Source organism: Miniopterus natalensis, chromosome 2 (assembly GCF_054644295.1).
Source record: "Miniopterus natalensis isolate mMinNat1 chromosome 2, mMinNat1.hap1, whole genome shotgun sequence".
NCBI classification, from domain to species: domain Eukaryota; kingdom Metazoa; phylum Chordata; class Mammalia; order Chiroptera; family Miniopteridae; genus Miniopterus; species Miniopterus natalensis.
The window spans coordinates 99,935,114-99,948,944 of record NC_142082.1 but is presented as its reverse complement, the minus strand read 5'-3'; the positions used below and the strand labels follow the sequence as shown (position 1 = coordinate 99,948,944).

Below are 13,831 nucleotides of genomic sequence, written 5' to 3'. Positions count from 1 at the left end.
TATGGACCATGTATTTTGTGTTATCTAAAAAAATCTTTGTATAACCAAAGGTCACAAGATTATCTTCTACATTTTTTCTGAAAAATTGAGAGTTACAGGTTTTATATTTAAGTCTATGACCCATTTGAGTTAATTTCGTATATAGTGTGAGGTATGACTTGAATTTATTTCTTTGCAGAAGGATATGCAACTGATTTCTACTCATCGTTATTATTACTTTTCTTCTGCTTACACTGAGTTTGATTGGCTGATGTCATTAGTTTGAAGTTTTTCTTCATTTCAAATGTGTGTGTTTAGTACAGTAAATGTCCCTCTATACACTGCTTTAGCTATAACCCACCAGTTTTGGTCTTGGATTTTTAGCTTCATTGAGTTTTAAATATTTTCAAATTTTCCTTTTTTATTTCTTCTTTTACCCGTGATTACTTAAAGGTGTGTTGTTTAGTTTACAAATGTTTGAGATTTTCCAGAGATCTGGAAAGTAATTATTTCTAATTACATCATGGTTGGAAAACATACTTTGAATGACTTCAGTCCTTTTAAATTTATTGAGACTTATTTTATGACCAACAACAAGGGCTGTCTTGGTAAACATCTCATATGTACTTAAAAAGAATGTCTGTTCTTCTGTTCCTTGTGGAGGATTCCACAAATGTCCCAGGTCAAGTTGGCTGGTAGCATTGAGTTGTCTATATCCTTACTGACTTTCTGTCCACAAGTTCTATCAGTAACTGAGAGAAGGCTGTGGAGATCTCGGTATAACTGTGGACTTGTTTCTTCTTTCAGTTCTGTCATTGTTTGCTTCATGTATTTTGAAGCTCTGCTATTAGGTACATCAACACGTAAGATTATTTATCAATTTAATGTATTGCTACTTTGTCATTATGAAATGACCCTCTTTATCCCTGATATCATTCCCTAAAATTGACTTTCTTCCATATTAATAGTGCCGCCCCAGCTTCCTGTTAGTTCCAGCCTGGTATATCACTTTCCATATGTCTCCTTTGCACCTGTCTGTCTCTTTATATTTAAGTAGGCTTCTTACTGGCAGCATATAATTGGCTCTTGCATTTTTATTCCATCTGAAATTTCTGCCTTTGATTACATTTAATGTTATTGATCTGATTAGGATTAAATCTGCCACCTTGCTATTATTTTCTGTCTATCCCACATGTTTTTTCCCCCCCTATTTTACTGCCTTAAGTAAATATCGTCTATAATTTCATTTGTCTCCTTTGTTGATGTCTTACCTATCTGTACTTTGCTGTGTTATTTTAGTGGTTGCTTTAAGGTTCACAATCTGTATCTTTAACTGTTCACGTAGTATAAGAATGCTACAACAGTGTGCTTCCATGCCCCTCCTCCTGACCTTTGTGCTAGAATATCAAGCATTTTTCTTGTACATAGATTATAAACCCACACTACATTGCTGCTGTTGATTATCAATACTCAGTCTTCTTTTAAAAAGATTCAAATAGGAAAAAATATCTTTTACAGAGAAAGACAAAAACTGCATGATTTCACTTATGTGTGGAATCTAGAAAACAAAACAAAGCCCAGATTCACAGATAGAGAAAATAGAATTATTGTTAGATTGGGGGGGGGGGAGGGAAGGGGATCAAGAGGCACAAAACTCCAGCTAAAAACAAGTGAACTTTTAGGCTGAAAGACGATGGATGCGTAGAGTTCACCTTATGTTGGATTAAAATCAGTATTTCTCCATAAAAAAGTAAGTCATGGGGATGTAATGTACAGTGTGGGGAATACAGTGGACAATATTGTATTAACTCTGTACAGTGACAGTGGTCACTAGACTATTGTGGTGATCATTTCACCATCTATACAGAGGTCAAATCACTGTGTCATACACATGAAATTAACATAATATTGTATGTCAATTATACTTCAATAAAAAAAGAAAAAAAGTATTTCAGTTATACTCATTTAGTTCCCATTTCCAGTGCTCTTCATTTCTTTATGTAGATCCAGATTTCCATCAGATACCATTTTTCTTCTGCCTAAAGGATTTCCTTTAACATTCCTTCTAGTGGAGGTTTTCCAGGGATGAAATGTTTTCGTTTTTGTTTACCTTCATTTTTGAAAGATCCATTTACTTTGTCCAGAATCCAAGTGAGCATTTTTTTCTTCACTCATTTTTTTCTTTACTCATTTAAAGATGTTGTTTCACTGTCTTCTGATTTGAATGGTTCCAATGAAAAATCAGCTGTTATGCTTATCTTTGTTTCTCGGAACATATCTGTCTTTCTCTTCTCTGGCTGCTCCATGGCTGGTTTTGAACATCGTGATTACATTATACCTTGATGCTGGTTCCTTTATGCTTTTTGAGCTTGAGGTTTATTCAGATTCTTGAGTCTGTGGATATACAGTTTTCATTGAATTTGAAAAATTTGTGCTCACTATTTTTTCAAAAATGTTTAGTCCTAACCTCTCCTCTTCAGTAACTCCAATTATGCATAATTAGGCCACTTGAAGTTGTCTCACAGCTTCTGTCTAAATTGATATTCTGTTCATTTATCTGAGTCTTTTTTCTTGTGTGTTTCATTTTAGATAGTTTCTTTTGCTGTATGTTCATTAATCTTTTTCTTTTCCTTTAAAAAAATACCCATATGTTAGTACCATAAGTCAGACATCCAGTGTGGCTTAATTGTGTCTCTATTCAGAGTTTCACAAGGTCGAAATCACAGTGTCAGCTTGGCTGAGTTTTTGACTGGAGGTTTGAGAGAGAAAAAGCACTCTCAGGCACATTCGTGTTGCTGGTAGAACTAGTTCATTGCAGTTGTAGGACTGAAGTCTCTGTCCAGAGGTCTCCTTGCCAGCTGTCAGTCAGGGACCACTTTCAGCAATTAGGGCCACCCACATTCCTTGCCACGTGGCCTCTTCATCTTCAGAGTAGTGTGGGTGGTTGAATCCTTCTCAAGCCTTAGAACCCTGACTTTCTACTCTGTGACTAGCTGGAGAAAACTTGTTTTTAGCAGGATCATCTGATTGGGTTAGGCTCACCAAGGATAATCTCCCTCTTGGTATATACAGTCATGGGCTGGATAATAGCATTTCAGTCAATGATGGACCACATACATGACAGTGGTCCCATAAGATTATAATGAAGCTGAAAAATTTCCATGCCCTAGTGACTTTTTAGCTGTCATAACGTCATAGCACAATGCATTACTCACGTGTTCATGGTGATGCTGGTGTAAACAGACCTACTGTGCTGCCAGTCATATGACAGTATTGTATGTTGTATTTTTATTGTGCCTTTCCTATGTTTAGATATATTTGTATACACAAATACTTACCTTGTGTTACGGTTGCCTGCAGTTCAGTACGGCAACATGCTGTCCAGGTTTATAGCTCAGGAGCAATAGGCTATACCACATGGCCTAGGTGTGTAGTAGGTTATTCTAGGTTTGTGCAAGTGCACTCTATGATGTTCACACAACAAGAAAAACGCCAAACCAAAATCATATTTCTCAGAACATATTCCATTGTTAAGTGACGCATGGCTGTATAATATAACATAATTATGGGAATAGTATCTCATCACAGTTACAGATTCACTCACACTCAAGGACATTATGCAAGGATCTCATCTCAGGCTGCTGTGACAAATAGAACACTGGTGTGCTTAAACAACAGAAAGTTAGTTCTTATAGTTCTGGAGGCTGGGAAACCCAAGATCAAGGTGGCAACTGATGTGGTTCCTGGTGAGAGCCCTCCTCCTGGCTTGCAGATGGATGCCTGTTTGCTGTGTCCTCACATGAGGGAGAGAGAGGTCATCTCCCCTGTCTCTTCTGACAAGGGCACTGAGCCCATTCATAACTATTCCACCTCATTCCTCGTTCTTCCCAAAGGCCCCAACTCCAAGCACCATCACACTGGGGATTAGAGGATTATCATGAATTTTGTGGGACATGAAATTCACTTCATAGCATCAGGGTATATACATGGGGTGGCAGAAAATTGGAATCCAGGTTACCACAGGTGGATTTCAAGCTAGCCCTGGCAAATGAAAACCTGGAAATGCCACATAACCAGGTGGGGAGACCTGGAGGGCAGTTTTCCTGTTCTCAAGCTACCCTCTTGCTTCCTGCGTCCATTTCTGAGGATGACTCTCCTCTCTTTAGCTTACAGAAGATCAAGAGATCAGTGGGAACTGTGGTGTCTACATCAGGCCTTTGAACCCTCAAATGTCATTTGGCTCAGGAGTGCTTTCTGGGTGGTGAATTTGAGGAGCACTTCCCTCCCATGTTGACCTGTACGTTCATTGAGGACAGGGACTATATTTTCTGTCATCAATCCCATCCCCAAAACAGGACAAGACAAAACAACAAGCTTCCCCTGATGCACATATTTTTGACATATCTCTCTCCTCATCTTCATAGCCAGGCTTGGGAAAGAAGAGCCCATGCTCTCTGTCTCTGCCTCTTTGCTTAGAAATGACCCCTCCATTCACTGCCACTCCACTGTCCCACTGACCCTGCTCCTGCAAAGGCCATGAGTTACTTCTTGGTTATGAAGTCTACATGGACATGTCCCCTTCCTTATCTTATCTCCGTGCCATTTGACATTATTGATCACTCCCTTCTTCCTGATACTTTTCTTCCTTCAACTCTGTGACAGCCCCCTCTGCCAGTTCTCTTCTTGCATCTGCCAATATGTGTACTTAATTGTCTTCACTAGAAGCTATTCTCGCTTTCTAAATGTTGCCAAAAGAATAGATTGAACTGGGTTCAAATCCTGGCTCACTGGCTCATGTGATATATGACCTTGGGCCAATAACATAACTTATCTGAGCCTCAGTTTCCTCCTCTGTAAAATGAGAATTATGTCCACACAACAGGGTATGGTGAAGATTAGTGGTAACGCATGTAAAGCACTCATGTACAGGGCATTTCTTCTCCAAGACTCCATGTGTCTTAATATCAAAAACTATATTTTAAGAAGACACAGGACATTCTGGTGCAGGTGTTTTGTTTTGACATGGGCATTTTGCTAAAATGACAACCAAATGTCCTCATGTTCAAGGAAGCCTATAAAACCATCCTTATTGAGTCTTTTCATTAATTGAGCTATAATTCACGTATTAATTTGCCCTTTTAAAGTGTACAGTTCAGTGGCTTTTAGTATATTCACAAGACTGTGCAACTGTCACCACTAATTCCAGAACATGTTCATCACTCCCCAGAGAAACCCATCCCCATTCATAGTCATTCCCCACTCCCTGCTTCCCCCAGCCCCTGACAACCACAATTCTACTTCCTGTTGGATGTACCTGTTCCGGACGTTTCATATAAATGGTATCATATAATATGTAGCCTTTGTATCTGTTTCTTTCACTTAGCATGATGCTTTTGAGGTTCATCCATGTCAAAGCATGAATCAGTAATTCACTCTTGTTTTTAGCTGACTAATATTCCATTACATGGATATGGGACCTTTTCTTTACCTATTAATCAATTGATGGACATTTGGGTTGTTTCTAATTTTTTGCTACCATGAGTAATGCTGCTATGAACCTTCATTCTGTTTATCTTTTTTTTTAATTTTTATTTTTCAATTACAGTTGACATTCACTATTATATTAGTTTCAGGTGACATTAATCTTTTCCTATGTGGTATCTAATTTAGTTAGGTTATATCTAACCTACTTAATCCCATCCAGTGTATATTTCATCTCAGATATTTGAGTTTTTAATCTCCAGAATTTTTACTTAGGCCTTTTTTTCTTTATCTTCTTTGTTTCTACTTGCATATTCAATTGTTCCTCTAGCTTATTGCACATGCGGGATGTAGTTGTAATAACTTTTAATCATCCGTGTCATTTTTTGGTAGGCTTCCATTCAGGGCATCTTCTCAAAGTGGGCCGTATGTCCCTGCTAATTTGCATGCCTGAGGATTTTTCAGATGCCAGACGTGAATTTTTCTTGTTGGGTACTGGATATTTTTATTCCTATAAATACTCGAGCTTTTTTCTTGGACAAAACTGTGCCACTTGGAAAGAGTTTGATCATTTTTGGGTCTTGCTGGCAGCTGTGTTAGGAAGGCCGGGACTAGGTGGTGGCTCATCTCGCCAGCTGCTGACGAAGACCTTCCCGGTGCACTGCCGATGCCCATGAGCTGTGAGGTGCTCCACCCTGGCTGATGGGAATGGGAGCTACTTCTGGCCTTCTGGGATCTCTGCAGATTGTTCCCGCTGATCCCGGCTGGAATTTTTTTCCCTGGCCTCGGATCCTGCCCTCTCAGGCGTGCACTCATCAGAACTTGGCTGAACACTTGAGGAACCCTCAGCATGTCTCCAGACCTGTCTGTCTGTGGAGCTCTGTCCTCTCTGCCAACTGTCTCGTCTCCTCTGATCCCTCGACTCCCTGAGCCCCAGCTCCATTTCCTCATCTCAGGGGAACACCAGGCCTCACCTGGCTAACTTTGCTGTGTGACAGCCTGGAAAGTCACCTCGCGCAGCAGGCTGAGGCAATCGTAGGGGCCACATTATTCATTTTCCAGCTCTCAGAGATCAGTGTGCCTCATTGCCTGATGATAATGCCTTGAAAACCATTGTCTTGTATATTTTGGCCACGTTTCTGCAGGTAGATTCATATGAGGAGTCTGATCCTTACTCCATCTTGGCCAGAAGAGGCTACATTTTTTTAAACCACAATTTTTCACCCTTGGAGGAAAAAAGTTCAGACTTACCATGATAAATAGTATCTGTACTTCTTGTGAATAATAAAACATTTCTGAAGATGAGAATATCTTATGTCAATGTTTATTTTGTCTAGAAAGTGGACCATGGTAACTAATTTTTCATAGTCAGCTTTGGAAACTCAGATTATAACTTCCCGTTTTTTCTTTTCTCCTGTATGTCAAAATAGAAAAGAATGTTCTTCCTTGGAACAGGAAATGTAATCCTCTGTTTTCTAGAGTGTAGCAGGTCAGTTACTGTAGGGCTGGGGCTGCCCAGCTCAGCTGTTCCTGGTCTCATGCAGGCTCAGGACCGGCTGGAAGGACATTTCCACCCCATCATCTTCTCTTTACCTTCTCCACCATTAACCAACCTCAGGCAAACAGGTGCAGTACTAAGTAGGAAAAGAGTGTGCTACTGGGCAAATGTTCTGAAATAAATTCGGATCAGTTTAAGAAACATGAAGCCCATCCAAGACCACAAAGAACTCAGCACATGTGCTCCCTGTGCTGTCCTGCTGGTGCCAGTCTGTGGGAAACAGACTGGCTTTCTGTGAGGAAGCTGACCAAAGTCATGAAGTGCTTTCCCTGTGGCTATCAAAGTTGTGTCCTGTGATTTCTTTCTTTCTTGTTTACAAGTACTAAGGTTATGGGCCTTCTCTTGTGTAAATATTCAGGTTTCAATGCTGCACTTTATTTGTTATCATGTGAGTTAAACTTCCAGCTTTAAGATTAAGCCAAGCTTTCACATCCATTAGAGCTCTCTGGATAGTGACCAGATGGCTGCAGATGAATTTTTAATATTCCTTTTCCACCTTCCAGGGCAGTTCTTCTCCCCAGTGCTCAGCCTTTGCACGCACATGGCTTGTATTCAGCCTTGTGAAAATACAAGGTTACTGGCTTTTCCCTCTGAGTTGCCAGTTGTCACTGGGGCCATCATAGAGTCAATCTGCCCCTAACCAGAGTTATGGAGCCAGTAGGATGGCTTAGAAGAAATTGTGATGTTCTAGATTTAATGTGTTCCCTAAACCCATGAGATCTGTTGAAGATGTTGTAGAGGGGACCAGCAGAGGGCTTCAGGCTGAGAGCCCTGGGGTTAGAGTATGTACTCATAAAAGCTGTCAAGTATTTTGGTCCCCTCCAAAGCACGTAACATGAAATGTACATATGAAATCAGCTCTGTCTGTAGGTCATGGAAAGACACTGGCCTGGGTATTTCTGCTCCTGTATTTCATATCAAAGAGATGCACTGAAGATAAGCCTCAGCAACAGCTGCGAAGTTTACATGGGCAAACAGCAAAGTAACTGGTATTTCTACTCTCTTTTTCACTTCAATTAAAAACACTAAACTACCCGGCCTGGCGTGGCTCAGCGGTTGAGCGTCAACCTAGGATCCAGACGATCAGAGTTCGATTCCCAGTCAGGGCACATGCCCGGGTTGCGGGCTTGATCAATGACTTTCCCATCATTGATGTTTCTATCTCTCTCTCCCTCTCCTTCCCTCTCTCTGAAATCAATAAAGATATATTTATAAATAAATAAATAAATAAATAAATAAACTAAAACTATCAATAAGCCCTATTTTAAAGGCCTTTATTCATTAATGTCAGTGTCCTATTTTAACTGGGTGGAAATCAGGAAGCTAGAGTAGGAGGCCAAAGCTTTGATTTTTTGAAAGGAGACTAAACACGCATAAGTGAGCTCTGGCTGACTGCAGGGGGAGGCCGGGGGCTGGCCTGCCTGCTCGGAGCCTCACCACCCTGGAAGCAATGAAAATACCGAGAGGAGCAGGGAGCGAAATGATAACAAAACCTCTCAGTACCTCAGGGGACATGATGTGCCCCTCACTTAAAGTGCATGGTGGCTCTTCCAGAGAAATGTGTGTGTAAGAGGACAGAAGTGAGAAGTGAGCCCCCGTCACCACATCCCATCCAGTGCCCACCATGTGCTCCACCCATTCCCCATGTTCACTGCTGTCCAGAAGTTTTCGTCTCATGGTCCCATTAGCCCATCACTTCCTAAGCAGATCATTATTTAGCTTAATTAGGTGCTGGCTTTTAAGAAGACAACAGAAGTAAGCAAAACCCTCCTTAAATTTTAATGAAACAGGTGAAGCTGACTGTGTGTCAGTCATCTTTCAACATAAGCTCTCTGTTGCCAAGACAGTAGGTGAACCTGGGTGGTTGTCCTTGTATAGCATCCTGGGGATGGCCTCACATAGAGCACACAGGGAAGTAAGTGACAGAACAATACCTCATGGAGTTAACTAAAGAAGTACTTAATAAGAATTGACAGCACAAGGAAGAATACTGTTTTTTAGTGAGGACCAAATAAATGCTGCTGACTGTAAAATGATTATTAGACCTGGGTAAAGTTTTGTTTGATATATTTAGAAAATGACAGGACCCTTTTTATCTCAAAGAACAGAGAACTCCACGCCCAGCCTGTTTCTTCATGTTTCCTTGCTATAGTCTTAGCACTGTGTCTTGAGCTTTGGTCTATGCTGGGACGTTGGTTGGGTGTCACATGTGCAGCCAGCCAGGAGTCTCAAGCAAGTATTTGTTTGGTGTCACAAATCAGCTAAACTTTTGCTTGGTGTGTTGATACCAAAAGTTGATGTTCTCAGGGGAGCCTCTGCCTTAGCTCAAACATTCGTTTGTTGGCCCCAGGAATGGAAATGTGGGCCAAGTGTACTGGTCCATTAGAGCACTGAAATTAAGTGTGGAAATAAAAGCAATGGAATAATATCATCATCAAAGCAAGCACTGTGGGGTCACAAAAAATAACCTTCCTCTCACCTAAGTTTTTCTAACTGGGCTAATAATCCAATCAACACAAGACAGATTAATAGGAGAAAGTGTCAGAAGGTTATGTTACAGATGTACATTTGGGGGTGCTGTAAGGTATGAGACCCAAAGAGGCATTGGGCAGCTGAGACTTATACGTCATCTTGAGCTAAGGAGAAAGGGATGTGTCTGTGGGGCGGGGTTGTGTTTGGGACTTCAAAGGACAGGAAGGCAACTCCTATGGAGATGGAAAGCAAATGTTTGCTAAACTTTAGCAGTGGGACACAGTGAGGACTTTGATCAAAGGGGCCTTGCTAGGTCCCTCCTTGTCTATCACACCTGGTTCAGATTAAACTATAGTTATCTATGACGACGGCTCCCTTCCTGGAGCAGATCCTCTATCTAAATTCCTTTAGACTTAGACAGGTAAAGGGAGAAGGTCAAAGGTACTTTCTGAGTCTTTTGTTCCTTAATAACCAGCTTAAAATAATCAATATTCCAAAGGCATCTTTTGGGGGTGGCAAACTTTGCTTCCCTTCAGCACCAAGAATAGTATTTCACCAAATCCTTTTATATTGTCCATTTACCATTGAATATAATTGCGAACCTAACAATGATGATGATGATGATTTTAATAGTAATAGTAATAATAACAGGGAATAAATCTGACAGCCAAAACTGCACGACAACATGAGTCCTTACTACTCTCCACAAGCTCACATGTGACTCTGTATGCCCTAGATTGCAATTAGCTTTAATTCACTGAGCTAGAAGTGTGTTTATTATTTCCTTCTGATTTCTAAAAGGAGTGTCTTCTATTGTATCGGTGTCAGGCACCTGGTACCTCAATACATTAATTAAAGCACTGGAGTGCTTGATTAAATCATCAGCCACAGCAATAAAATGGCAAACAGTAATCATGAAAAAAATCCACCTGAGGTCTCAGGCTGTGTCTTAGAGTTCAATGCATGCAGTAAATCTCTCATATTTTGTTGGTAGTTATTTTCCTTTTGTGTTCAGTGTAGAGAATGTTGGGATTAAGCACATATTAAGATTGATTTGCCTACAACATGCAAGTGAATTTTCTGGAATATTATATATGATACTGTCATAAAGACAGTTTTAAAGAAGCAATAAGTTCATATCCTACTATTCTATTAAGCCATACAGTTTAAGATATGTTATAGGTGAGGCCACATTACAATCTCTGATGCTTGCTTAATAGAAGGAAGATTTAATTAAAATTTTCATGGTCACTATTAAATTACCAATCAGAAGTAGTTGGAACAATTAACCATCATTTCCCCTTATAAGATGAGGCCACCTGCGTGCTCCAAGCCCATTACTCTGCTCTGTCTGTGTGTCAGGCATTGAAGATGCTACATTTTCTGATTTGTTCTGTGTTACTCCCTGGTATTTTGGAGGAGACAAAAGAATGTTTGAAGTATTAAAGTTTATTCATGATTGTGTGGTCAGTGTCTATGTCATGTCCTCCAGGACCTACTTGGGCAAAGGAAAGAATGCACCTCTGGGATGTAAGCCCATTGGGTACCACAGGGGTTCTCTAGGTGTCAGGCCTGCCTGAGCTCTGCGAGGACAGCAGTTCCGAGGAAGACCCTCACTTCCCGTGGGTCTTACAGTACTTCTCTCTGTGCTCTTTTCTGGGGCCTTGTCTTTAGCCTTCGAGCTTCAGCCTAATAGTCACTTTTCCTTAAAGCCTCCCCCAGCCTAATAGTCACTTCTTAAAGCCTCCCCCACCCTGTCCCCAACGCCAGGCAGAGTTTCTGATTCCTCCCCCCCCCCATACACACCCCTACTGTTTGCCTGGCAGGAAGCAGATCTCAGAGGCTTCCTGGGCCATGGGAATGAAGGAGTACTTTCTTACTGCAGTGGATCATAATTGGAGGGAGGTGTCCACACAGGTCTTAAGCCGTTTTATACTTATAAAGATCATCCTGGTCACTGCAGTGAAATATGAGAAGAAACCGGGCTTCCCGTGACAGGTGACAGGTGACAGGTCATGGTGGCTTGGACTGGACCTTGAGTCATGGAGGTGGTGTGAGTAGTCACATGGTGGTGTGAGTAGTAGAAATGTTTTGGAGGACATTGATGCTGTAGAAATTTAAAGCCAGAAAACCCTGGATCAGAGGTCATCAGAGGCGTAACTCGAACCTGACATCAAAGAAAGGGTCACTAGAAGGACCGCAGAAAGGGAGGGAAGGGCACGTGGGCAGTATTCCCTGATGCTCAATTAAAAGGTTGCTAGGTTACAACTATGACTTTGACCTGAACTGATTGATTTACTTCCTATTAGATGTTTTCAAAGAGTAATTCCCTTGAAGATAAAACATCTGCTGCCGTCTTTCTAAGCAGACTTAGGAAGGAATTTGGCAATTTGGGCTGTTCTTTTTCCAAGCATGAAACTTGCACTTAGAACCACATAGGCAGAGCAAATATTTGAAGGCCCTGTCTGTTTTTTCTAATATTTACAATGACAAGCCATGGCAGTTCCTTTTTGGCCACTTGCTCTTCATGAAATCCTGTAATAAGGAGCTATTGTCCCTTTTGAGCTGAGTGTTTTTTCATAGGTGACTGTTTGTTTTTTTAATAGGATACCCCAAGCAGAGAAGCACGGCTCCCCGAAATGGGTTTTCCCCCAAACCAGACCTGCAGGCCCGCGAAGCCGAGCGGCAGTTGGTTCAGCGGCTGAAGGAGAGGAGTGAGCAGCAGGCCAGGCAGCTGGGTCTCATGCAGGCGGAGCTGAGACGGGCCATCTCCGGCTTCCAGGCATTCGCCGTGTCCACTCAGCACTTCTTTGGAAAGGTGAGGCCACGTTGGGTGAAAGTTAAAGGGCTTTTTGTTTGGGTGGAATGATGGTCATAGTGATGGGTGTGTGTGTGTGTGTGTGTGTGTGTGTGTGTGTGTGTGTGTGTGTGTGTGTGTTTGGGTTTGGCTTTTGATTTTCAGGTCAAAAAATATCCGGCAGCATGTTCGGGATCCAACTTTATAGTTATCTGTGAAAGAAATTAGTTTGGGAAGAATGATTTAATAACCTGATTCCAAAGGGGAAATTGTGTCAAAAAGAAAGAAAAGAACATAAATGAGCATTTTGAAGGTGAAGTCTTTGGAGACAATGGAGCCCATGATTGTTTGCACTGCAGAGATGAGACGGCCAGATTCTGAAATGTCTGCCCAGGAGTTTTATTTCTCTGCAGCATACACATGGCTCTTAAATCAGAGACCAACAGGGCCAGCAGCTGGTTTTCAGAGATCCCCATTGTCCCTCCCTACTGCCAGAGCTGCACGCGGCCTGGCACTGCAGCAAGACGGATGGCGGACATGAATTTCATTTTCTTTTCAGTAAATCACAACCAGCAACTCCAGACATGCCTCCCAGATGAGGCATTTTACCTCCCACACAATGTGTTCTTTTCAACTCTTCTCCAGATAAACCCCAAAAGAAAATATGGACATGTTAAAAAAAAAGTCTGTAATTGAACATAAGTGGCTTTCTCACAGGTTGTCATACATCCTACGTGGCTTAAGGTGATCAATTTGAGAATTTGCCAGTAATACCAAATGAGACCAGGAGGTATGATGTGGGGTGAAGCACCTGCAAAGCAGAGACAGAGGAACCTGGAAGCCTCCAGTGATGGAGCCTCTGTGAGAAGGGTCAATGATCCTGTGGTGCTCAGTGTCACTCATGTGGGAAGCCATGCACTGTTATTATGTATGAGAAACGAGCATGGCCAGGCATGCCCACTATGAAGACCATGGCCTCTCAAGCCAGCCTGAAAAGGCAACATCTTTTTTACTCTTCCAGTTAGAAGATGCTGCTGGAACTCTTACACATATATCTTTTCTACAATGTAACATATTTGTCTGCAAAGCAGGGCACAATGGAGAGAGGGCTCGGGGCCAGCAAGGAGTCAGTCCCGCCTCCACCTCTGCCTAGCTGTGGATCTGCAGCGAGCGTCTGCCTCTCTTTAAGCCTTGTCGTCATCACCATAATATCCTTGCCTTTGTTCGGACTCCCATTAACTCAGTCACCTCTGTGCCAGTCTCAGTCTCCTCAGTTTCAAATAGGACTAATAACTCTTCACAAGGGTATTGTGATAATGTGAATTAATGGATGACGGTACTTTGAACGAATATTCAATAAAACATTCTTTTTCTGTACAAGGAAATCTGACAAAGCTCTACCCTCGAATATTTTACTCTCGAGCAGGATGAATGAGACACTGATGAGATACAATACATAATGTTAAAACACAGCACGAACCACTCTGATTTTCTCCCATGTGTACATGTGGGTTTTGGCCTGGGTGTACTTTAAGAATAGAAGT

The 13,831-nt window shown here is 41.6% G+C and overlaps 1 protein-coding gene across 4 annotated transcripts in view; it reads left to right on the top strand.

The window, feature by feature from the left end:
- Positions 1-13,831, top strand: part of MTUS2 (microtubule associated scaffold protein 2) — a 337,757-nt gene that overhangs the window by 209,494 nt on the left and 114,432 nt on the right. For all 4 annotated transcript variants that reach the window (XM_087814433.1, XM_016209452.2, XM_087814432.1 and 1 more), the window contains one exon: positions 12,097-12,308. In XM_087814433.1, coding sequence (XP_087670559.1) covers positions 12,097-12,308 — 212 coding nt within the window. The remainder of the gene's footprint in view (positions 1-12,096; positions 12,309-13,831) is intronic.